Raw genomic sequence first — 27,046 nt, forward strand, 5'->3', positions numbered from 1 at the left:
GCCTGTGGGTGGACGGTAGTTCGGTACTATGAAAGATCATTAAAGAATAGAGTTTGCTTATTATTTCGATTTCCAAGATATGTTACGATAATTAAATTTATCACATAAAATTTGGAATTTAAATGTGTGGTTTTATCGGTGAAACATATTTTATTCTTGTACACAACGATGAAAAAGTACCGTAATCTCCATTCTACAACATGGCGATGTCTATCGTGATTTTGAAGTGATTATGTGACAAACATACAAATTCATAATTTTAAATAATCAGTACAACAGAATATTCTAAGTTTTATTGGTTGGTAAACATTTATAAAAAAATTAAGTCAGTTAATATAATTATTCATTCATACATTTACAAAAGTCGTCGGCATGGTTCATTAAATTTATAGTCCACTCGTAACTGATTTAGTGTTTGACCTAAAATATATTAGAAAAGTATTTAAAATACAGTTTCAGTTAAAATTATAGCTATAAGAGGGACTACTATTATATATTATAAAAGTTTCATTATCTCCGTATATTTTCTTTGGGAAAAATTATACGTTATTAAACGATATGCACTGTATTTATAACAGGGTGCCTTGCAAAGAAAAATTAAATAATAATTTAGCAAGAATAGAATTTTAAGATAGGTTCAGCTATCTGATTGATTGTTTGAGAGCTGAAGCTCAGAATCGATTTATTGTATATAAATTAGACAGCTTAGTGTTTAGATATATATTTGTTTTCTTATCAAACTCGTCATGTTATCTTAAATATAAATATATCCAGTGTCCTGATGTTTGTTTCCAGTGAACTCTTATACTAATAAACAGATTTTAATGGGGGTTGGATGTATGGAGTGCAGTTTAGTCCAAGTTAAGAGATATGATAGTTTTATTTCGATTTGGGACCTATAATTATTTTCATTTCCAATATTTGTTTTGTATTGACATATTTTGTTTGTGAGAATTTATTGACACACAGTTTGATAGCTCTTCTGTGAAACAATTTCACAGAAGGAAGCTTATTTTAAAATAATTCTTGATGTTATGAAATAATATTGACAAATTTATAAAAAACAGTATTTTATTTATTAAGAATAAGAATGTTTGTCAGGTCAGCTAATTGTGTATATGTATATTTTATTTAAAATACAAAAGACAAACAAATATAAAAGCAGGCCATACTATGTGGCAATCAAGAATGGTGTAAATTACTGTTGTGAGATTTGTTTTAGTATGTTCATATTAATGACAATGAACATCTTTTGTATGTGTACTATTATTATTACATTCCTAAAATATATGAAACTTAACAGATCTAATTAAATAGCAACGGATTATCACAAAATAAAATCTGATTCTATTTTTTTATTAGCAACATTCCTAACACACCACCATGACTTCTATTCCATACACATTAACCATAGTGATTTTTGAGAGTTGAGTACATGCACATTTACGTAATATGTAAGTGGTCCAGAATAATTGTCACCAATAACAAACGAATATGTTAATTATTAAGTGTAGTTTCCTATCATTATTTTTTATCACTCCTCTTTGGGTTCATGAGCACAACACTCAAAAATTGCCCTTGCCCCTTTTTAATTTATACCAGTTATAAATCATTAAATTAAACCATATGAAGACATGTCCCAAACATTCAATATTGTTGCAGTCAATATATACTAAAAATGGAGACAATAGTTAAAATTGAACGGGAAGATGAACCAGAAGATAACATAGACACAGAAACCTCAGTCGCTATTAAAACGGAACCCGATGATGACACTGAAATAAATGTGTCTTCGGATTGTAAGATACCAGAAACCCTAATTAGTAATGATGAGTCTGGCGACAAGAAGTCATCTAAACCAATTAAAATGGAGTCTGTACTGAATGTTGAATGTGTAATAGCCGAAGATAAAAAACTAGGTACATAAAACTTCTAAAGAAGATATAATCTAATATATAAACAATTAAAAAATGTATCATTTCAACTATCTTTTTTGTATCATCATAAATTTCAGATAAAGGATCAACATCGGAATCCGCAAAAAAGAAAAAGAACAGGAACCCTATAATTCAAAGAAGAAAAAAAATATTGATATCAGATGATGAGTGGGAACCTGAGGTAACGAATTTTGGCATGACTAATTTTTAATTACAAAATAAACTTTGGCTATGTAGAGATTGTAAATAGGCAGTTAGTAATCATCATAATATATTAAACTTTTCTAAAATCATGCCTAAAACTATGGATGTAATATGTAGTACACCTTGATCATAAAACACTGTGCACTTCATCCTGAGAAATCTCAACATATCTTTGAAAATATTACAATTCTTTTTTAAGATGTTTAAAATTCATTAAAATTTATTTATTTACTAGCTGACCCAGCAAACGTTGTATTGCCGATATTAAAATCGCGATACAAAAGTAACTGTTGATCGTAGATTGGTGATAATTTGAAGTTGTATGTATTTACTGACTCATAATCAAATAAAATTAAAAAAAAATGTCAAGAAAATAAAAAATTAAAATTTCGTGTGGACTACCCTTAACATTTAGGGGGATGAAAAATAGATGTTGTCCAATTCTCAGATCTACCCAATATGCACTCAAAATTTCATGAGAATCGGTCAAGCCGTTTTGGAGGAGTACAAAGTTTAACACCATGACACAATAATTTTATATGTTAGATGTTTAAGTACATATATATGTATCATATTACATATATATATTGTTGCCTGTCTCCCATTGTCAAAGCTGGGCAAAATACATGCTTTCCTTTAATTAAAATAGTAATTACGAAATACTATCTCAAATATATAGAAAATACGAAATACAAAATATTTTTAAATCATATATTTAAAGTGTAAAGTACAGTAACTACATTTATTTGAATTACCAATTATAAAACACAGTCTACCATTAGTTAATAAATAGAACTAATCCAGACCAGTTTATTAATCACTAAAAGAAGAACCTCACTTCAATTTCATGAACACTAGATTTTTCAAATGTACTATCAGACAAACAGCCTCTTGTTGGGGAATTATAAAACCTGCTAAAGAAAGCAACCTTACATTGTATGAAGATATTTTTGTATTTGGATAGTGTTCAAGGGTGCTAAGCTCTATGCTTTTATTGTTTAGTAAACTGACTAACTCTAAATCCATTTTTGATGTGTGTGGTTGATCACTGTCCTTGTTCACAAAAGCAATAAAATAATCTTAATGAAAGCTATCGAGCGCTCTTTAAATAAACGAGTGTTGTAATGAAAACGGATGATATAATGTTGTACTGAATTTCATTACAACATTCGTTTGGATAATGTAATGAAAACGGATGATATAATGTTGTACTGAATTTCATTACAACACTCGTTTGGATGATGTAATGGTAATTAGGGCATTGGGTGTTTTAATGTTGGCAATAAGCTAACTGTTTTAGAATCTATAATAGAGGATTTAAAACATGGGTGTAGATAAAGTAAATAACACCCATAAATAAGGTCCCTAAATGTATATTGAAGCCTTGGTATTTGAACAACTAACTACAAAATACATCAGTGTCAGGTATTTGAAACACTAATTACTAATTACATTTTAAAGAAGCAATTGAATAACAAATACTAAATAGGTATGTAATAAAATTCAAATTTGTATTTTACTTATAAGTAATTCAAATTCTCTATGTCTCTATACCCTGCGCATAGTACAGGCTATGCCAGGTTTGCAGCAAGATAATTTGTGTAAAAGAGTGTCAATATTCTTATTAATTATATTTAATTTTGTATTGCTTCCAGAAGAAAGAAACATCAGAACAAAGTGGCTCACAGAGTAAGTAATTAATTTTCCCTTTTTATGTTACCATTTATGAATACATTTGTGTTACTGATTAACTTTGTGTTTCACAGACAGACTAATTAATATACTTTACTGTTATTTCTATGTATATTTTGTGTTCACTAGTAGAATTTAGTGATTGCATGCTTCTTAAGAAACTCTTTAAACTTTTGGATAATCTTATAACATACATGAATTATATTATATTTATACTATGCTTATTCCATTACATTAGTCACATACTATCGTTATTTTCATCATATCTATAATAAAATACATTATTATTGTTTATTCACAATTTTATGACCCTTGATTATTCGCTTAAAAATAAAAGCTTTAATTTAACATTTATTTAAATGGCTGAAAATATATTTTTAATATCTTTTTCTTCATATATTTGAATTGAATTGCAGAAGTAAATGACTATGCATACAGTGCACTCAGTCAGATAGAGATAGTGACAATAACAGAAGAGGAGAGACAGATAGAGTTCCAAGAGTTGTATGAATCCCGAAAACATATGAATCATATTTGTGATAAGTGTGCTATCGGCTATGTTATCAAGGAGGCATATGATATGCATATGAAGATGCATTCTCCGGTGAGTTATTGTTTTACATCACCATATCTTTTTTGTTAGGCAAACGGGCATTGCCGTAATATATGGTTACAAAGTTATATCGTACAAATAAACTGATTATTTAAGTTTTTTTAAACTTATGTCAAAGTTTACAGTATTGGAGATTACGTAAACAATATTACAATGTGGAATTGAATAGTATTATAGTTATTATTTTATGGTTCAGCCTGGTATTGTTTGACTGGATTGCATTATTTTTAAAATATAGATGTTTAAACTTTTGTGTAAGTAACATGTATTTGAATTGTAATTGGTGATTGACATTGACGAGCATTCTTTTGAATTTATGTCACTAAAATATTTTGAGAGTGACCACTCTGGAGCGACCGCTCCATTCCCAATCTGTGGTATAATTATGAAAGTCATTTATGTTATATACATTACCGCACAAACTTTTTTTAACAATTCTTTTTGAATTTCGTAATACATTTGTTTTGAACATTTTCTGGGTTCTTATTGTTAAAAGATATGCATCGCCCCACCAAAGGACTTACTAACATGACATAGCAGAGTAGTAGGCATTATAAGTTTATGTCTGTTACTGGTATTAACATTATGTTTATGACAGTTTCTAGCAAATTCCCTTGACAACTCCCAAATATTTGAGAAATACCACAGGTCAAATTGCTGAGAGTGATATATTTTTGGGAGTGAAGACATACAGATAGTATTAACCCAAATCACTCCATAATAATATTATGTGAATGATGCATTAATTGAACAAATTTTAATGTAACATAATTTGATCTTAAAATATTGTCCATGAATATGTTGGAAATGTTATTTTGACACCGAAATCTGCATGGAAATTCAAAAATTATATTAAACTAGCTGACCCGACAGACGTTGTTCTGTATATAATAAATAAAATAATGTTTTTATATGAATTTGACAATAATATATTATATTATCAAAAATTACTTCGCTAAATATGCACCCCGCTGTCGTAATGAAATTGTTTTACAGCAGAACTGTCAAACCGTGCGTCAATAAATTCTCTCATAGAAATTATGTATGGACACATCAAAGGAAAAACAAATTTGTTGTTTTCATTTATTTTAGCAGCATTTTCCTATTTATTCACATTTTAAACCTTCCCTGGACTTCCACAAATAATTCAAGACCAAAATTAGCCAAATCGGTCCAGCCTTTCTCGAGTTTTAGCGAGACTAACGAACAGCAATTCATTTTTATATATATACATAATGAATGTGAAGATATACATGGATTCACTGTACTAATGGCAGGTCCATGGTCTGGCAGAGCAGGAACTCCTAACAGTACTAAATACTTTGTTATTTGGGTCTATAAAGGGTGTTCTCCTTGCAATGTATCTCAGCAAGGAATTTGACTGCTCGTTGTAGAAATTAACTTTAAGAAGATTTGGAGGAGCCTAAGTCCCTAGCCTAATAGGTTGTAGAGAGGTTCTGCCGGTATACCTCTTGCACCGAATTCAGCATATTATATACAACAGCAAATATGATTAGCATACATTGTTAGGTGTTTAATTCACTAAACACCTAACGATCACACAAGGTAATCCGTACTTATAAGTATGTTACGATTAATTAAAAAGAAAAGCGGCCAAGTGCGAGTCGGACTCGCCCATGAAAGTTTCTGTAGCAGCAAGTAACATAATATAAAACTAAAGTTCTTGTAGTTTGTTGGCGTAACGATTTGACGTATTAAAAAAAAAAGAAATTACAAGTTGGGGGGCGCGGACACATTTTACCAACTTTGGAAGTGTCCTCTCGCGCAAACTATTCAGTTTAGAAAAAAAAGACCTATCTATGGATACCCAACACGTATGGGTTTGATGAAAAACAATTTCTTTTCAACCCCCAACATTTATTTTTTTTCTATTTTTGTGTGAAAACCTTAATGCGGTTCGCAGAATACATATACTTACCAAGTTTCAACAGTATAGGTCTTATAGTTTCGGAAAGAAGTGGCTGTGACATACGGACGGACAGACAGATCCGTTTCTTCATTCCGTTTTTTTGCCATTTGGCTGCTACGGAACCCTAAAAAGTATATATTTTTTTTAATCTATTGTAAAAAAAATGTGATAGAAACAACGAAGAGAATTTAAATATTTGGTGCTCTTTTTTTTTAAAGGAGTCCGGGTCTTACGTGTGCTCGCTATGTGACACGTACCTAAAGACGGAAGAAACGCTGCACCGTCACAAACTGCGTCATTACCGCCGCTACCGTTGCATGGTGTGCGGAGTGCGCTACAAGGACCGTGACGCGTGCGCAGGACACGTGTCGTTCTCGCACGCCGGCACAACCTTCCGCTGCGACCAGTGCACCTCAGAATTCAAGTGAGTTTTTTTTTAAAGTAAATAACAGAACAAGCAAATGATCTTGATGCTAAATACACCCAAAGCAGTGACAAATGTATTCAATATAAGACAACTAGTAGTTGCCTGTTGCATTCGCAACTAAAGGTTTTCCCCCTTATTCATAATAGTCTGCTAACTTAAATCATTGCTAATTCTCACTCTGTCTTCTTCTATTGACAAGATTGAGAAAAAACACTCCTTAGCGGCTGTTTTAAGTTAGCGGACCATTATGAATAAGGGGGTATATCTCAATACTGCCTGTCAGCCATTAAGTTGGTATAGCGACATCTTAGCCTTGAAAGGGAAGATAGGAAGTAGGATATTTTTGATCAATTTTATGTTAGTAACCTATGACGTCATTGTTAATGTACACCAAGCGCGTCAAAATAGCAGCATTTTCGAAAATCGAGTTTTCATCAGATTTCGACGTTTTAAGGTCCTAAAGTTTTTTATGCTTCCCTGACTATTGCCGATGACCATGGTGTTCGTACGTCTGTATGTATGTATGTGTGTGTATGTATGGATGGATTGATGTATGTAAATCTCTTATAACTTTTGAAAGGCTCGATAAATTTCATTGCGGCTGGCGCCATTCGTAAGGGCTGGACCAAAATTAGATTTTGAGTACAATTCGGACCGGTAGATTTTAAGAAATCTCATTTTTAAATATGTGTTTTTTTTGGAATAAATTTTATACAGCTCTACCGAAAAAGTGTTTTTTCGGAATTATTTCTAATTCCAAATTTGATGAATTGAAACTACAGGATTCTTTGTGAGACTTCTTTAAAAACTGCGTCGAATGCCGCCAACCGCGTGAAATTCCGTTCATTCACACAAAAGTATTGCCGTTTGAAAATTAAAAAAAATAGTGTTCTATTAAAACATTTACTTAACATAGCCATAAAACTTAAAACTTTGTTTAATATTACCAAACGAAGTAAAATCTGTAAATTCATTCGCAAACTATGCAATTTGGAAAACTCTTATATAAGTATTTTTACAAAATAACTATTAACTTCCTGCTGAGAAAATTTAAAATTTTCAAAAGTTGACGATTTTTAAGATGGTGTTTCTGTATCTCTGACTGCATTTGTGTGTGTGTTGCCATTTGAAAGGGCTTCATTAAACTGAGATTTTTAATACAACTTGGACCTTTACATTTTGAGAAATCTCAAAACAACTACGAAAAAAAAAATTTTTAAGAGTGGGGTTTTTTTGGAATCGTTTTTATCGTCTGAAATCGTCTGAAAGCTGCGTGAAAATCGGTTTATTCATTCAAAAGTAATTGCGGTTTCAAAATTATTTTTCCGAGTCATGGATGTATTATTATTGTACTGTCGCTGTGTATTATCGCGCTAATCTCTGGTACTACTGGTCCGATTTGAATGATTCTTTCAGTGTTGGGTAGTCCATTTATCGAGGAAGGCTATAGGCTATGTTTTTATTTTTCAAAATTAGGCATCCGTAATAAAATTGCTATTTTGTAACACAAGGTGTAAAATCGAAAACCTATTTTTGCGTGCGCTGCAAAAACTATTGACAATAGAACAAAATGATGTACAGGCTATAATATAGGCAATATTTTATTACTTATAAAACTATCGCGTGAATTATACTTTATATGGCAAAACAACGTTTGCCGGGTCAGCTAGTGTTGGATAAGATTATATGTGCGGTCGATATTTATTTATTACACCCAAAATGTCCCGTCTACTTAAACTACCATATTATTTTGTACCATATTGTAACATTTTTTTAAGCATGCCAATGGGAAATGCCTTGATCGAAGGTTAGATGTAAACATAGATTCATAATTTCCAGACGTCCGCAATACTTGAAGCGGCACATAGAACAGATGCACCTGAAGGCCAACCCGATGGAGTGTCCTGTCTGCCACCAGGTGTTCTATGAGAGTGGATGGTTCCGAAACCACGTGAGGTGAGTGATATAACCCAGCCTAACCTTGGAACCTTACATATTAACAGCTGCGGGACGTTAGCAGCCAGTTGTCAATTTGCATACAGTACTTTTGATAAGTGATTTTTAACAACGATATGCTAACGCCATTGGTTGGTTTTCGTATAATTAAACAGGTATAGGTGCCATCACATCTTTTTAAAACCTCCCACTTCCCGCTTCCTTCGACATGCCTCCCCTCGGTGCGAATGTAGATCGAATCATGCCCGCTAATTGCGCAAACGCTAATGTTTAGTTTACTTCCTCCTTCAAAATACAGATTCTTCCTTTTAGATTAGGTATTACTTAGGTTAGGTTTAATCGGTTAGCAATTTCTTTTATGTTTTATATTTCTCCTTTATTACTGATTTGTTATTTTCATTTCATAAATAATTTTACGGTCGGTTATCGCATGTGTTAATAGTATTTTATTTTTTTATTATTTGGGAAACTTACAGCTAGCTTACATTTATGATAACTTATGAAATAATTAAAATTATAAATGGCTACTTAAAAGTTTCCACATAGTATATATAAAACTATTGTTAGGATTTAATGTTACACTTTAAAACTAACTTAACTATACCATTGGGAGGTTCCTTAGCACAGGATGCAGGCTAGGTTATGGGTACCATAACGGTAAGTAATGTGTAAGCATTACTGTGTTTCGGTTTGAAGGGCGTCGTAGCTTGTGAAATTACTGGGCAAATGAGACTTAACATCTTATGTCGAAGGTGACGAGCGCAATTGTCTTTTCAATAATCTTGAGCGGCCGTGCGTTGTAATGGGCAGGGCGTATCATTTACCATCAGCTGAACGCCTTGCTCGTCTCGTCCCTTATTATCATTAAAAAACTACATTATTTAATCTGGAAGAACTTGGTAAACGTTATTTTTAGTTTGGTGCTGTGTGAGGATGTCTCATCGGTTGCCTCGGATACAACACTCTAGAAACCAGACAGGCTCTTGACCAAGCAAATACCATGCTTAAAGATAGCCGGGGCTTAATAGAGCCCCTGATAATCATAATGAGCTAATTCGATTGTATACACCTGACAATTGTAGTTGTAGTAAAATTCACCGTCTTTTGGCGGTACCAGCGTGTCGCACGGTAGCACGCACTGCGAATCGAAATTATTTGATCGCCTCGTAGAAGCCCGCTCTAATTGTGATCTATTCACTAACAGTCTTGAGTTACTGCTTCGACTATGTGAGTTCTCGCATAAAAGCGTCTAGCAATAGCAATGTACTTGATAAATGATATTGGTATTGTAACCGTTTTAATCAAAACAAATAAATAAATATTATAATAAATAATGACACTTTTAGGAAGCACAACAAAGAAGTGCAAGAGTCGAAGCAAGCGTCGTGTCCGGTGTGCCACCGTCACTTCAAACACAAGTCGTACCTGCGCCAACACCTGCTGGTGCACCGAGCCGCTCGGGACGTGACCTGCCCGGAGTGCTCCGAGGTCTTCATCAACTCGCATCTCCTCGACCTGCACTACGAGGAGGCGCACAAGGACAACTTTGTCGTGTGAGTGATTTTAACAACAGGTTGCGTCTTTCCGACAGCGGTATTTGCCGAAATAGTAGTTGAAGGCATCATATGTTTTGGTCCTTCGAGATTCCTGCCGCCGAATTCACCACGACACCATCTGGATGTGTGGCGGTCCTCCACAGTGCGCATTTCAAGGCGCTTTCTTACACGTACTAAAAAGCTGTGAATGAGCTTACTTGTGCGGTGTTACCGGGACGATATTACATGGGATACTTCAAAAAAAGCACGTACTTGAGCGTTACACGACTTTAAGGAAGGTGTACACCTTCCTTAACTGACCCGTGCGCTCGTTTGTCCTCCTATTCCATAAAAAAAAATGTAGTTCAAAACTTCATTTTTGGTCCTTCGAGATGGATTTTTTAAATAGAACAATGTTGTTTATAATAAATTTTCTGGTTCACAATATTCACATATGGTTCACAGTTTATTTATTAAAATGATCTGTGCAGACATCCGGAGGTGGAGCAACGTTGCCAACACTGTCAGAGAACATTCGAGACTCGTGCCAACCTGCACCGACACATGCAGAGGATGCACACGGACGGCGCCAAACGGTCAGCTTTCATATATATAGCTTATATACTTACTACATCAATTTTATACTATTTGCAATTTCACAGAAATTGGGTAGATAAGGCTTAATAAAAGAAATCGGTATTTAATTAAACCTATTTTATTATTATAGACATTTTTTCTGTTTATTAGGAAAATATACAGTTTAGTTATATAAAAAAAATTAACAAAAAAAAACAATCGACTTCAAAAAAGCTATTTCAAAACAATATATTATTATATAATAGGCATTAAAAAGTATTAAACTAATTGCGTATTTTTATTTGCCACTATTGTTCTTTCTGCTCGCCTCTCGCCTAGTCACGTCTCACGACACAAGCACATCTCACCTATAACTTATGTATGTAGTTACAAACCTACCGTGGCTCACACCGACTCCAAAAATAACAACATTCGTAACAAGAATAAGAAATGAGATTGTATAAAAATACGGAATTATTGTAATACTTTTTAGTGCATGTTATATAATATATTGTTTGGGAATAGTTTTTTTTTGAAGTTGGTTGTTTATTTGAAATTTATTTTTTATTTTTAGTGAAACTGAAGTACACTTACTAATTTGTCTGAATTTGTATAGACCTACAAAATTTTGCAATGCGGAAATAAACGTAAGCACATTGCAATTTGATTACAGACAGTTTGAAATTCTACATCAGATCACAACTTTACTGTGAGTAGTTAAGAAGATTGTTATCATATTGGCCTACGACAATTACTTGACCATAACGACGTTAAAGTTGCTGACTCAAATATACGGATAGCATATAAAAGATTCGGTTGAGTATCGTTAATTTGCTCCTAAGAATTGAAGGTCCGTTACATTGTCATGGATCCCATAGTCAAAACCTCACCAAACTCCCTAAAATTCTTTTCAATAAAAAGAGAATAATCGAAATCGGTTGGCGTGATATTTATGTATTCGTACATTTGTCGAACACACATAAAAAAAAAAAGCCTTTTATTTCTTACAGAAATGCTATTTACAAAGTCGATTAGTTTGGTTAGTATCAATAAGAAAAAAGATTAAGTAGTTAGTTAAATTAATTGTTATGTTAGTTTTATAGAAAGGAATTAATTTTTATGCATTTTATTCTGCAAGAACCCCTCTGCAGGTAAAGGCCTCCTCCAAATTGAGCCAGTTTCCTCTGGATTGCGCTATTTGTATCCAGTTTGGACCCGCACTGTGTTTAATTTCGTCCTCCCATCTGTTGCAAGGTCTCCCTTTCTTTCTTTTGCCCACTGGCCCCCTCCATTCTGTCGCTCTTTTTGTCCACCTTTGATCTTGCAGGCGTGCTATGTGTCCTGCCCACTTCCATTTTAATGCACGAGCTTGTGCTAGACCATCTGTTGCTTTTGTGGTGTTGCGTATTTTTGTATGCCTTATTTTGTTTATTCTTTTTATATTTAACATACTCCGCTCCATTCCCCGTTGGCACGTTGTTATTTTATTTATGACATTTTTGTTAAATTTCCATGTCTGACAAGCATAGGTCAGACAAGGAATAAGGCAAGAATTCATAACCTTAGTCTTTAGTTGGATTGGCATGTTGCTCTTAAATATTTCCTTTAAGCTCCAGTATTTGTTCCATGTTAACTGAGCTCTGCACTCAATCTCCTGGTAGTTGTTTGATCTGTCGAAGCTTATTTGCTTGCCTAGGTAAATGTTTTTCTCGGTATAATGGTTAGGCTCGTTATCGACGTATATTTGTACTTTGGTGCTGTTGGTCATTACCATAGTTTTAGAGAGGTTCATTTCTAGTCCGGCGAGTTTGCTAGCTTGGTTTAGTGACTCTACCATGTACTGTAGTTCTTTTCCTTTCTCTGATATCAGCACCAAGTCGTCGGCAAAACGGAGGTGGCTTAAATAATTAGTTTTTATTTTTATACCACGTTCATTCCAGTCAAGCTTACTTATTATCGATTCTAATGTGGCTATAAATAGTATAGGTGACAGTGGATCCCCCTTTCTTACGCCTCTCTTTATAGGAAACCAAGGACCGGCTGTTTCTAATTTAATTCTGCTTTTGCTCTTCCTGTATATGCTTTTGATTACTCTTATAAATTCGTTTTCCACGTTCTGCGTTGCTAGAGTTTCCCAGATATAGTTGTGTGACACCGAATCGAATGCTTTTCTGTAATCAATAAATGCCAAGTACAATGGTCTACTTCTCTCTTGATATTTCTCGATGAGGAGTTCGAGTGTGTGAATATGGTCGATGGTAGAGAAGCTTTTCCTGAATCCTGCCTGCTCGGCGGGTTGTCTTGTTTCTAAGGTAGAGCTAATTTTTTTGGTCAGGATTGTAGAAAATAGCTTATATGCACTCGACAGCAGACTTATAGGTCTATAGTTCCCAATATCTTTCGGGTCGCCTTTTTTTATATAATAAAATAATATTAGATTCAGACCATTGCGTGGGTGTCTCTCCAGATTCGAGGATAGAGTTGAATAAATTTGTAAAGGGTATAGATAATATCGGGGCAGCTGACTTTAGAGTCTCGTTTGCTAGATTGTCCGATCCTGGGCTTTTGTCTAGTTTTAGTTTGTTCAGTGCCTCGATGACGTCACTTTCTTCAATTTGTGGTCTTTTTGGTATATTACCATCACTGTTGGTATTGTTGCGTAGCAACACTTCGAAGTATATGACGAGAGTTGTCAAACTTCAAGACATTGTTAATTTCAACAGCTCCGTCAGCAATACTCGTAGCTCAGCAGAAAAGTGTTTACTTTAGACGCTGTAGACCCGGGTTCGATACACCTACCAGTGTATGGATTTTTTTTGGGTTTTGTAAAGTTAAAGGAAATTTCTAGTAAGTTCAGGATCAAATCGAACAGAAAAAAAGGGATGGAAAATGTGTAAGCAGGATAAAAATAGTTAAAAGAATTTTCTAATACAATTTAAATTTAAAGATGGAATGGGAGAATCATTTTGAAAATAGAACGGATCCGGGGGTATATAAGCCGTACTAAGCGTGGCCTACGGCAGTTCTAGTTCTGACTCGTAAGTGTAAAGAAGAAGAAAAAGAAAAGAAGAAGTAGTGAAAAGTGGAAGTGTTCCAAGAGGAAGAAGATAGAAGAGACTTAGTGTTCGGTGCGGTGTGACGCGTTGAAGGTACCGCCGCCCACAAGAGGAACAGCGGCAGACCGGCGAAGTGCAAGTTCAGAAAAAGTGAACGCAAATAAAGACTCGTTCCTACAAGCGGAGTATTATTTCCAATCCCTGACCCACTCCCGTGTCAATTGGTGTCAGAAGTGGGATTGGAAAGATGCCATTAGTGCCCAGGAACGAGAAGGGAGTGACCACGCGAGCGGGAGCAGCTGCAGCGGCAGAGGACGAGTCACAACAAGCATCCGGCTCTGGACTCAGTGCGACCGTGTCAGCACCGCAGGCTCCTGCCGTAGACATCAGCGCGCTCATGCAGCAGATGGCCGCCATGATGCAAGAGCAAGCGCGCCGACAGGAGGAGCAGCTGCGGAGATTGCAAGAGGAACAAGCGCGCCGACAGGAGGAGCAAGCGCGCCGACAGGAGGAGCAGCTGCGGGGCTTGCAAGAGGAACCAGCGCGCCGACAGGAGCAGCAAGTGCGCCGACAGGAAGAGCAAGCGCGCCGACAGGAGGAGCAGCTGCGAGGCTTGCAAGAGGAACAAGCGCTCCGACAAGAGGAGCAAGTGCGTCGACAGAAGGAGCAGCTGCGAGCCTTGCAGGAAGAGCAAGCACGTCGACAGGGGGAGCAGCTGCGAGATCTGTATGAAGGCCTCTCCAAGGAAATTTTATCAGTGGTGCAGAAAAACTCGAAAGTGTAAAGAAGAAGAAAAAGAAAATAAGAAGTAGTGAAAAGTGGAAGTGTTCCAAGAGGAAGAAGATAGAAGAGACTAAGTGTTCGGTGCGGTGTGACGCGTTGAAGGTACCGCCGCCCACAAGAGGAACAGCGGCAGACCGGCGAAGTGCAAGTTCAGAAAAAGTGAACGCAAATAAAGACTCGTTCCTATAAGCGGGGTATTATTTCCAATCCCTGGCCCACTCCCGTGTCAGTATTATGGTTTTCGTGGTTAGTTTCTTCTGGCTCGTTAGTGCTGTATAAATTCCTATAAAACTCTGTCGCTATGTTGATGATGTCACCGCGGTTGTTTATGGTTATCACGTCTCGTTTCAGCTCTTTGATCCAAGTTTTATTTGGTTTCAGCTCCTTATATGCCTTTTTTGTGCTTCCAGTTTTGTGGAGGTGTTTTTCAATAGTTTTATATCTGTGGTTGGCGTAGTCTTTTTTTATGTATTTGTTGGTAAGTTTGTAAAGCGCCGAGATTTCGTTTCTTATTGCTCTGTTTTTGTTTGAACTTTTTTGCAGGTCTTGTCTTCTTCTAAAAAGTTTTAATGTGCGCTCTGAAAATATTTTGTGGCCTTTCTTTGCGCTACTCGGGCATTTTGCAAGCTTGTGGTGATGATTCTGATTAAGTTATCGTAGTATTTCTGGACTGGGATAATAGTCTCTGCGAACATTTGATCTTTTGATATGTAGGAGCTTAAGTATTCTTTAAACTTTGTGATTTCTTCTTCGCTTGTTATTGTGCTTTGTTGACAATTAGTAAACTTTGTTCTACTCTTTTTGAAATTTGTGTCATATGATATTGTGGCTCTTACAGGCCTGTGATCCGATGGGTAATTAATGTTCAGTACCTCTATGTTTTTAAACAGTCGTGGTCGATTCGACAGCACAAAGTCTATTTCATTTTTGGTATCTCCGTCTGGTGATCGCCAAGTCCATTTATTTTTTGTTTTTTTTTGAAGAAAGTGTTCATAATTGACAGTTTGTTTTCACTGGCATATTCGATTAATCTTAGTCCTCTCTCATTTCTGATTCCATATCCATGCGTTTTCATGATTGAATGTTCCTCATTGTTTGGTGTTCCAATTTTAGAGTTTAGGTCACCCATCAGTATGAAGTCTTTATGTGCTAGTTCTAAAGCCCTATTTACTGTCGCATAAAAGTTATCGATTTCATTTTCGCTTGCTTGTGCAGTAGGGGCGTAGACTTGAATGATGGATAAGCTAGTATTCTCAAATTTCAGGTTCAATATGGCTACTCTTTCAGAAAGGCCGAGGTAGCTTTCTATATTATTTTTAAGATGGTATTTAACTATAAAACCTATGCCATGTCTTCCAGGTGTGTGGCCTGTATAGCAGAAAATTAAGTTTTCATGCTCTTCAATTATGTCTCCAACGCGTCTTGTTACAGATAATCCTAGTATGTCGTATTTAAATTCTTTGAGAGCTTCGTTTAGCTCTAACAGACGTTCATATGAAGAAAGTGTTTTAACGTTGTATGTCAGGATGTATAACGTTTTTTGTAGACATTTTTCGTTTTTTGGAGGGTTGTTTGGAGGGTTTCGGTCATAATCTTCCACGGTGACCAGCCGGCTTGGAAGATGAGTATGATGTTTTGATAGTGGTTGTTGTATATTGTCGTTGCGAGAGGGGGGCGGTAATTGCTATATTTAAACATTATTATTTTGCTGCTGATCTGATGAGTTGTTGGTATTTTTGTTAATCAAGTAGTTTAGCATGCCCGGTTTTAAAATATTTTCTGATAGGCTTGAAGATCTTCTTATTTGGGTTTGTGATTTATTTTTCTTGCTAGCCTGTGTATTTATTTCGGCTCCTGTTTTAGTATTGTTTTCAGGTGAAGTTGACAGCATTCTTTTGTTCTTCGCAAATGTTTTGGTTTTTCCACCTATGAAAAGCTTGTCGTATTTTATTTTTACAAAGTTACCCTTTTTCCTTTCGATTCTCGCTTGTTCTTGAAGCTCTTTTCGCTTTTCTAACTTCTAGCTCTTGTCGCGCACATACTGAATGCAAATAAAAGACTTTTATGATTTTCTCATTTCCCGTGTGTCCGAATAGTCAAACACACTTAAAATTTCAATTGACAGACGGAGGGGGAAAAAGAATGAATTTTAATAATAGGGGCGGGTGTTGACCCTTTACGAAAACCTTGTCAAGGTTCATAATATGAACTAAAACCATGCTCAAAGAACTAATCCACCTTAGTCGACTCGAACATACTTAATCCGAACGAGCGTGGCAGCAAAAACAAGAACAAAAAAGGATACCTGTACACGCTACTTATCCCATTCGTAACAAATAAATTACAACATCTTAGAAAATAAAAAAATTGGCGTGTAGTAAGAACATGTGATTGCGTAAATGATACTTGATTACATAATCTTAGATAATTTGGCCGTCTAGATAGACTGTAACAGCTTTTCTCTACACCCATTCTTTCAATCCTCTATTAAAGATTCTAAAAGAGTTAGCTTATTGCCAACATTAAAACACCCAATGTCCTTATAACCATTACATCATCCAAACGAGTGTTGTAATGAAATTCAGTACAACATTACAACACTCGTTTGGATGATGTAATGGTTACTAGAGCTAGCTCTTTTAATGTTAGCAGTAAGCTAACTGTTTCAGAATCTTTTAGAGGATTCATATTATGGGTGTAGATAAAGTCTTGTATGCAACTGTTGATTATTAGGTACTAAAACACTCATATGATACTATTATTATTAAACCCACATTCGTGTTTGAATACCCCTTAATACACAACAGTTGCATAAATAACTATTAACCTCTATTGTCAGGAATCGCACGCACGCCAATACAAAGTGACGCGAGTGTAAGACGTAGCTGTGTTTTAATACCTAATTATCAACAGTTGCATACAAGTCTTTATCTACACAGAATATGAATCCTCTAAAAGATTCTGGAACAGTTAGCTTACTGCTAACATTAAAACACCAGTCCTAGAAGTAACCTAATATCATTAATTACTGATTATATACAAATAAACTAAGTATTAATGAATTAAATTATTTATTTAAGTAGTAATTTACATTTTGTATAGTGCAATAATTAAAATTCACTTGAATATTCAGCGTTTAAAACTAATCGCTCATTTTTTTCTAAACAAAGCAATAAAAATATCGAAGAAAAATGGCGGGGATTCGAATAATCTACTTTTTTATTATGGCGTGTAGTGTGGAACGCGCGTAAACGAAAATGTTCTTTTTTTGAAATTCATGCAGATACCACGCATCGAGCAATAAGAATGTGGCTGTGTGTTGAAACTCTTTGCGCATGAAGGGATCGAAAAAAAAACATAGGGGTGTTGTTATTAAATTCAGTACAACATTACAACACTCGTTTGGATGATGTAATGGCTATTAGAACATTGGGTGTTTTAATGTTGGCAATCAGCTAACTGTTTCAGAATCCTTAATAGAGGATTTAAAGCATGGGTGTAGATAAATTAATAAACCTAGCCTGATGCGGTTTCGTTTGAGTAGTGGATGAGTGTTCGTGTGGTTGCGGCAGGTACCAGTGCGAGCACTGCAAGCGCATGTACTTCTCGAAGGGCGAGGTGCGCTCGCACATCATGTGGTCGCACCTGCAGCACGCGGGCGGACACCCGTGCACGTGCGGCCGCATGTTCCGCACGCCCGTGCGCCTGCGGGAACACATCGCCGTCAAACACCTGGGCGCCGTGCCGCCGCGCGACAAACACTGCCCTATCTGCGACAAGGCCTTTGCGGTAAGTCTACTCGAGAGTCCAATAATTGTTATCTGGCCCATAACTAAATATACATTCTTAACACAGGATGCCGGCTAGGTTATGGATACCACAACGGCGGCCATTTCAGTCGTGAAGCAGTAATGTATTTCGTTTTGTGTTTCGGTCTGAAGGGCGGCGTAGCTAGTGAAATTACTGGGCAAATGAGACCTGACATTTTATGACTTATTGGGTTTTTCAAGAATCCTGATTGTAATGGGCAGGGCGAATCAATTACCATCAGCTGAATATCCTGCTCGTCTCCTCCCTTATTTGACAAAAAACTGTATTTGTATTCATTCAATTCAAGAATAAATTAACTGGATGTGCCGTTTAATAAGTTAGCTTCTTGGCATTCAATTTTACAATAAAATACCAGACAGTGTACTAGGACTCACTGAGCACAAATTGAATAAAATATACTTATTAAAGCTACTTTGACAAAGAAAGCTTACTATAGAACATAATATAGTAGATTTTAAAGAGGATAATGATGCATGGTTCTTGTCTGAATCTCATCGCAGGCCATCTAAAATTGTATAATATTATATTAAGTAGGCTAAGTTGTTATATGAATTAAAAGATGGGCTGGGAGTTTCTTATCAATTCTTCTCTCCTTGTCAACCCCTTTACGAATTGATGTAGCTTCATCATCAAGTGTCGTTGCAATGTTCTGTTATGGTAAATAAATATATTATTATTTTCTATTCTATAAACCTAGTCACACTTAGATGGGTGCTAGGTGATTAATAAATTGTTTATGGTCTCAATAACTACTAATACTTATAGAAAATGTACCAGCTTTGCACAGGTGTATTTAAAAAAAATGACAAATGTGAAGACTGCCTTTGATAATAGAATTACTGCTTTTTAAACAATTAAGTGACTGACTTTTTGTTACACAACTTATTGTGTAACGAAAAGTCAGTCAACGAAAAGCACCCGGCGCTGAGGTCTAAACTCATAACATTGAATATCTAGGCTGTTTTGATATTTTCTATAGTATTTATTAGAATAATAATATACTATAACAAACAATTATAATCTAAATTTAATACACAAGAATATTATCTGATTTATTTGTATAATTACTAATGCTGAAGAATATTGTAAATAGAGTAGCAAATAAGACAATTATTTATAAAAGTTTTAGTGAAAGTAATGGAAATTTAACAGTTAGAGGTATACGCCATTGTGGAGTTTTAGTTAGAATTTTATAAGAACTATAAAACTCTCCTCAATCATTTTATGTAGTTGTCTGTTAGAGTTTGTCCTAAAAGTTATAAATCCAATAGACAAAAGACCTGTGAAATGACAAGGATAGCGAACTTTGGAAATTTCTGGAAGCAACGGTTCGACGTAGTAAAGTTTAAAAGGTTGCATAATATGCACATAATGTATAACAACATTATGTATCAATCTGCGGTCGAGATGGCACTTGAACGTGGTCCAAAATTCAAATAAATAAAAAAAATCGCAAATCATCTGTTCGATCCAAATTATACTGACTTTTCACGTTAAATTGAGAGCCACACTAAGTTACTAACGTTAAAAGTAATCCGTGGCTTTCATGCTTTAGCGTCAGTAAGATGTAATGTAAAATATCTCGCGCCCGTTGTTACCAGATCTAAGGTATTCGTTTCTGAATGGATGGTCATTCTAGCTTTCAAAAAAGTCCTGGGAAACACTGCAAAGTTAACATAGCAGTGGGAGGCTTTGCACAGGATGCCGGCTAGATTACGGGTACCACAACGGCGCCTTTTTCTGTCGTGAACCAGTAATTTGTAAGCATTACTGTGGTTCGGTCTGAAAGGCGCCGTGGCTTTTAAAATGACTGGGCAAATGAGACTTAATATCTTATGTCTTATGAGCGCAGTCGTAGTGCTGCTCAGAATTTTTGGGGTTTTTCAAGAATCCTGAGCGGCACTGCAGGGCGTATCAATTACCATCAGCTGAACGTCCTGCTCGTCTCGTCCCTTATTTTCTTAAAAACAATAGATGTTGGCAGTGAGTCTAGTGTAATCATACATAAGACTAATAAGTCTATCTCTTAAATATTTTTTTTATTATGGCGGACGAAAGCGGCTTAAGAAATTATGGAAGAAGGAAGCAATCTCGAACTGACTATATCCGTGTGCTATGTCAACAAAAATGTTAATACATTATAATATAATGTAATTATTCTTTAGAAAAGTACTAAACTGTCTTTGAGTGTTTTTAATTACATACGTAAAGATATAGATAAGTACAATAAAAACATTAAACCGTATTTTTAACGAATTTACTAATAAATTTAATTTATTACAGAACCAGCAAGTATTGACACGACATGTTAAGGTGAGTTGATGTTTGACTATATATACATTAAGAATGAAAAAAAGGTGGGGTAAACTGCTACAACTCGGCTTTCTTGCATCAGCGGCACATAAAAATTCTCACTGAGTTCTTGCACAATTAAACTAAATTAACAGTGGGTGGCTCATTTTTCCGGGAAAAAGTACTGTGTAAACATTAATGAGTTTCGGTCTGAAGGGCGCCGTACTCGTGCGCGTACGCTCGTCTCGTCTCTTATTTTCATTAAAAAAAACTACTTGTTTGAGAAATAAACTATTTGAATTTGAATTTACTGTGTTTCGGTCTGAAGGGCGCCGTAGCTAGTGAAATTGCTGGGCAAATGAGACTTACCATCTTATGTCTCAAGGTGACGAGCGCAATTGTTGTGCCGCTCATAATTTCTGGGTTTTTCAAGAATCCTGAACGGCACTGCATTGTAATGGGCAAAGGCACTCGTCTCGAATCTTATTTTTATTAAAAAATACTACTTTTTCCGAATGGTTAAGAGATTGCTATACATCATGTGTCTCGTTCCGCAGGGCCACAAGGGCGAGTTGTATCCGTGTACGGAGTGCGGGCGCACCTTCCGTACGCAGTCATACGTGAAGGTGCACTACCAGATCGTGCACCTGCACATGACGCGCTCCGAGATACGACGGCAGCGCCGCAGGAAGCTGATCATGGTGCCCGACGCCGCGGTAACTATACCACACATTTTTTAGAGGGGGAAAACGGGCAAGTGTCTCAACTCATTAAGAAACGTATTCCACAGTACCTGAGTAAAGTAAAAAACAAGCTAATACAATTTGTTCACATACATTGAGATTGTCAAATATTTAAATATCCATGATATAAAAAGACTTAAGTATAATAAACATTAAATCCAAATGAAGAGCATAATTTGATTTTTGTTATACAGGTGACGAGTTTCATTTTATTTTTAACAATATCAGTAAGAGATATTAATTTTTTTAATTAAAATCAAGAGTGCCAATAAAGGCGTGGTTTACCCCATCTACTCTTTTGCATGTCCAATGAAATTAAACACCATATTTTTTTTTATTCTGTAAGATATAAATGAAACGAAGAGGTTCGTATTGTCGCTCAGGAGTCAGCTTGAAACATAATATGTTAAGTCTCAGTAGCAAAGTAATTTCATTACAGATTGCGCCCTACATACAACAAATGCAAAACAGCTCGACTGTGATATGGAACTATCGCATAGTGTGAAGTAATAAAATGATCAACTCACGAGATATTATGAAATGACAAAAAAAAAATTGGTCAGTTGTGAACAGACGATATACTGATACAAATGACTATACAATATTGTATATTTTTGTTGAAAAGAGCGCAAAAAAAAAGAATACTGGTAGACTTTCTTGCGCCGCTTCGCTCTCAGAGCGCCATTTGTTTCCGATGCGGTAGTAGTATCTAATAATATACGAGAAATGACATTAAAAAGAATTCTAAAGGAATTTTGAGAAAAGAAATAATTTTATTCCTTTATAAGATTATTAGACTAATGTATTGTAGAAATATCTCCGTAGATATTTAGTATCTGTTTCATTCCCTTCGGTGTTAACCCAAAAAGCAAATAAAAACTGGGTAAATAATACCCTTTAAGCTGTAATTTTTGCAACTTTGGGTGCAAGTTTATTTTTGATATTTTTTTTCTGTTTGGTCGTTGGGCTCAAATTCGAAACGATCAGGCCAATTTTTATGAGAATTTTACTGACAAATATGTTATTATTCACATGCAGGAGGAGTCGCATTCGGTGTTAACCCAAAAAAGCAAATAAAAACTGGGTAAATAAATCCCCTTTTTTGCTGTAATTTTTGCAACTTTGTGTGCAAGTTTATTTTTTATATTTTTTTTTCTGTTTTGTCGTTGGGCTCAAATTCGAAACGGTCAGACCAATTTTTTAAGAGAAATATGTTATTATTCACATACAGGAGGAGTCGCAGCAAGACTTCGACGAAGAGTTCCCGTGCGTTGAGTGTGGCAAGACATTCAAGACGCAGTCTTACGTGAAGGTCCACTACAACATGAAGCACCGCAACATGTCGCGCGAGGAAGCCAAGCGGAGGAGCAAGGAGCTGAACGTGGCCGACGTGGTGGGGCCCCGCCTCGAGCAGGTGTTCGTCAAGACGGAGCCCCAGGAGGCCCTCGCAGTGCCCATGTTCGAGACCTTCGTGGATATACAGAGGGAGTACTCTTAATACTATTGGACTAGGCTTGTGACTTTGTAGACTAGAAACTAATATAGTATGTAAACGATTTGTTTTTTTTATATATATGAAAATAAGGGATGAGACGTGCAAGATGTTCAGCTGATGGTAATTGATACAATGCAGTGCCGCTCAGGAGTCTTGAAAAACCCAAAAATTCTGAGCGGCACTACAATTGCGTTCGTCACCTTGAGACAAAAGATATTAAGTCTCATTTGCCCAGTTAATTTCACTAGTTTGTTATTTTATTTTGTTTTCCCTCACTGCCGCTATTATACCGACCTTATTTATAACCACGTAGACTCGTAATTAATACATATAATATTCGCAATAAAAATAATTCAGCCAACCGAATCAAGAGAGTGGCCGTGGGATACTGAAATCTTATTGGTAAGTTAATAATCACAAGAAATCGTAAACAATCGCTTCTGGCTACAGTGGATTAATATAAGATGTTTTCGTAATTTATTAGGTGTCTGTAGTTTATAAGATCGATGGATTATTTATACAACTTTTTGCTAAAATAAATGGCTGATGTGGGGTTTGATCCCGCACTCGTTTCGAATCCCACATAATGTCTAAATTTTGGTACAAATAAAAGAAATACACTAAGTATGTCGGAAAAATAAAAGAAATGTGGCGTCTTTACAATCATCATTTTTGTAGATAAGCATTTACAAATCATTTTGTATTTGACGTGCTATTGAGTAAATGGGGTAAGATAACCTTTTATTAGCGCACATACAGTTAAAGTGCCAATAACTGTATGTGCAATTAAAAAATTGTATTTGAAAATAAGGAATCCCATAGATGAATCTTGCTATTGTTGAACATAAAATATCTATCAGTCCCTCTTAAAACATGGTAAAACTATATTAAAAATAATATGCAGATTAGTAGAACAATCAGTATTTTGTGCTCTCCATTAATGGTTCCAATTTTTTTATTAATCATCTTATGTTTTGAATATTTTACAATATCAATGATTCAATGATCAATTTGATAACAACAAAATACAGTTCTGGAAAAGGCATTCAAAACAATTCCGACTCAACAATTAAAAAATTTTCGTTTATTCATTATGTTGATTATACAAACAGACATACACGGAGAAATCTCCAAGTTATTGTCCAATATAATAGAACTATGAATGATTGTTAGTAAAAAATAAATATAAAATTCAACCAGGTGATGGTATAGGAAAAATATCTTAGACATACATACAATGTAAAGAAAGGGGATGAGTAAGGTCTAGCTATAGACTATAACTATAATATAGTTATATATAATATATATAACTATAACTCCATAGTATTTTGAATTTTAAACTACTAACTAATGCACACATTGATATCAAATTGGGTCACGTATTAAGTGGCTGTTTACCGTTAGGTCGTCTTTACGATACGTTAATAAACGTTAGTGTGGTAATAGTTACTTATGCAACTGTTGTGTAATAAGGGGTATTAAAACGAATGTGGATTTATAACTTTGATAATAGTATCACATGAGTCTTTTAATACCTAATTATCAACAGTTGCATACAAGACTTTATCTACACCCATAATATGAATCCTCTTTAAAAGATTCTGAAACAGTTAGCTTACTGCTAACATTTAAACACCCAATGTCCTAATAACCAGTACATCACCCAAACAAGTGTTGTAATATTGTGCTGAATTTCATTACAACACTCGTTTGGATGATGTAATGGTAATTAAGACATTGGGTGTTTTAAGGTGCAAATAGTTAACTGTTTTAGAATCTTTAATTGTGGATTTAAAGCATGGGTGTAGATATAAAACATAAATCTTCGTTTCTCTTCTTCGAGTTTCTTAATGAAACCACAGTTTGGGATTGGAGCAACCACCCTCTTAATAAATTATTAAAAAAGGCCACTCTGTTACTTGCTCTTTCCGTTCTTCTCAGGTCTGAGGCATTTTTTTTCGAATGGAGGGTAGTTTTTTACTTTCAATGTGTGATATATCCTATTTTGGATAAAATATTTGAATTTGAGCTATATTCTGAGACTATGGGTTCACCATTTATTTGTCTCGTAGTTTTTCTGAATTGGGTATATCTTGCTTTTGGACATTAAAAATCGACGTTTTAACTATTTTTTTTACGAGTAGAAGACACAAAAAAATTGATAGCACCAGTTTATTTATGATTCTACCGAGATTTTTTGATTTCTCTTCTTCCTTGAATAGCGCCCTCCACCAAACTGCTAACAGTCTTATTTAAACAAGACCGAACCTTTTGTTTTAGCTGTACTTATTAGGAACCACTTTTTTTGATGTTGACTTACAAAAAAAATATCAGACAAAATGAAATATTTAATCTATTTCCAATAAATTATTTGTCTTGGGTCTCAGGAGTAACCTTAAGTATGTTTTTTTTAGTGGAACGAGGGTTTTTTTGAAGATTCAACATGACTGATGGATAACAACAAACATGATTCATGAGCAAGCCAAGTAGGTCATTACCTAAGATTGTTTTGATTCAAACTCAAATATTTTTTATCCAAAATGGGATATGTAATCACTTATTGAAAGTCAACAAATACCACCCATTTGAAAACATATGCAGACCTGAGAAGAACAGGCACAAGAAACTCAGTGGGATTTTTTTTTTCATAAAAATATCAATAATAAAATTTACTATTCAATAGCCTGAGGGTCTTCGCTCCACTCCCAATCTGTGTTATCATTAAGAAAGTCATATGTTATAGTACGGTGGACCTTTACCACACAAACATTTTTTAACAATTCTTTTGACTTTCGTACAACATTTGTTGTAAAAGCATATTATACCTACATTAGGCTGATACCTGTCAAAAATGAAGTAGGTACTGTTTGAGTAAAATTATTGAGTACAATAGTTTTGTACTCAATAATTTTACTCTAAATAAAACTCTTCGTAGTCTGTTTTAGTAGTATGGGTATCATAAATTTAAGTAATCTATACTGTTTTCATGACTTAAAACATGTATGGCAGTGATAACTTATCGACCTGCTCCTTCACCTTCCATACAATAATCTTGCCTGTATTATAATATTGATAGATATATGTGGGTATTATTATAAACTATATAATTTCTTGTGGACGGACACCCTTTGAATTTTAGTTGTTTATTGATGAAATGATCTCGAGATTTAACCCATAGCTGTAATTAAATTATTCTTAACTAAATAAATAATAATGTATCTTTAGTGTTAAATTTTATGTATATTGTGTAATTGAAATAAGGTTTTACCATATTGTGTTGTCTTAGTTCTTAATAAATAAAATATTTGTATGTAGACAATTTTAGATGTAAGTTCTGCTACTGAATTTTTAACTAAGCTAATGAATTGTTGATTTACACTGCTTGTTTTTTTTATTTAAAGGTAAGAAAAGCTATAGTCTTATCTTAATTTAAATAAAAACATGAAATAATATTCTTGAATGAGCACTATACATGTTTGTATAAACAAGCTTATGAAATATGATAAAATAAATAATATAAGTAAAATTTTTTTGTTTTATTTTTAGCTAGCTGACCCTACAGACGTTGTTCTGGAAATAATAAACAAAATAATGTTTTTTTTGAATTTGTCAATAATAGAAAATCTCTAATAATTGCTTTAGATTGTAAATTTTCTTCCACAATGACGGAGATGTGGGAGAATTAAACCACCTCGTGTGTTCACCGGCAGGTGTTTTGACAGCTCAAATGACAATATTATGGATGTTTGATTTGCACGAACTCGTTGCATTATAAGCCTATATACTTCATTGTCACTCAAAATTATGACTTATCAGTCTACATAAAAATAATCTGATAGATAGTTAACAATTTTTGTTAATTTACCAACATAATAATTAGCTAAAATTAAGTTTATTTTTTACCTCCTGAGAGAGTTAGAAAGATATAAAAATTCTAAATAGTTATTCATTTTAAACTATTCTTTTAATTTGATTT

The 27,046-nt window shown here is 34.8% G+C and overlaps 1 protein-coding gene across 2 annotated transcripts; it reads left to right on the forward strand.

The window, feature by feature from the left end:
* LOC126970145 (zinc finger protein 888-like) lies at positions 1-26,591 on the forward strand. 2 transcript variants are annotated; one of them, XM_050815892.1, is made up of 13 exons: positions 1-298; positions 1,663-1,919; positions 2,015-2,118; positions 3,800-3,830; positions 4,250-4,437; positions 6,595-6,800; positions 8,643-8,759; positions 10,106-10,312; positions 10,786-10,890; positions 18,282-18,498; positions 20,824-20,853; positions 21,390-21,548; positions 22,807-26,591. In XM_050815892.1, the coding sequence occupies exons 2-13, from the start codon at positions 1,679-1,681 to the stop codon at positions 23,071-23,073; spliced, it is 1,872 nt and encodes a 623-aa protein (XP_050671849.1). In that variant the 5' UTR covers positions 1-298; positions 1,663-1,678; the 3' UTR covers positions 23,074-26,591. The 2 variants fall into 2 exon arrangements, with proteins under 2 accessions (XP_050671849.1, XP_050671848.1); XM_050815891.1 differs by having other exon boundaries at positions 3,797-3,830; positions 22,807-26,590.
* The last annotated feature ends 455 nt before the right edge of the window (positions 26,592-27,046 follow it).

Source organism: Leptidea sinapis, chromosome 20, assembly GCF_905404315.1.
Source record: "Leptidea sinapis chromosome 20, ilLepSina1.1, whole genome shotgun sequence".
Lineage (NCBI taxonomy): Eukaryota > Metazoa > Arthropoda > Insecta > Lepidoptera > Pieridae > Leptidea > Leptidea sinapis.

What these genes read in the sequence shown, in the direction of transcription:
- LOC126970145 (XM_050815891.1), top strand. Translation starts at nt 1,679, where the DNA reads ATGGAGACAATAGTTAAAATTGAACGGGAAGATGAACCAGAAGATAAC. An exon ending in CACAAGGACAACTTTGTCGT is followed by an intron (nt 10,313 to 10,785) that starts GTGAGTGATTTT and finishes TGATCTGTGCAG; the next exon opens with ACATCCGGAGGTGGAGCAAC. An exon ending in TCTGCGACAAGGCCTTTGCG is followed by an intron (nt 18,499 to 20,823) that starts GTAAGTCTACTC and finishes AATTTATTACAG; the next exon opens with AACCAGCAAGTATTGACACG.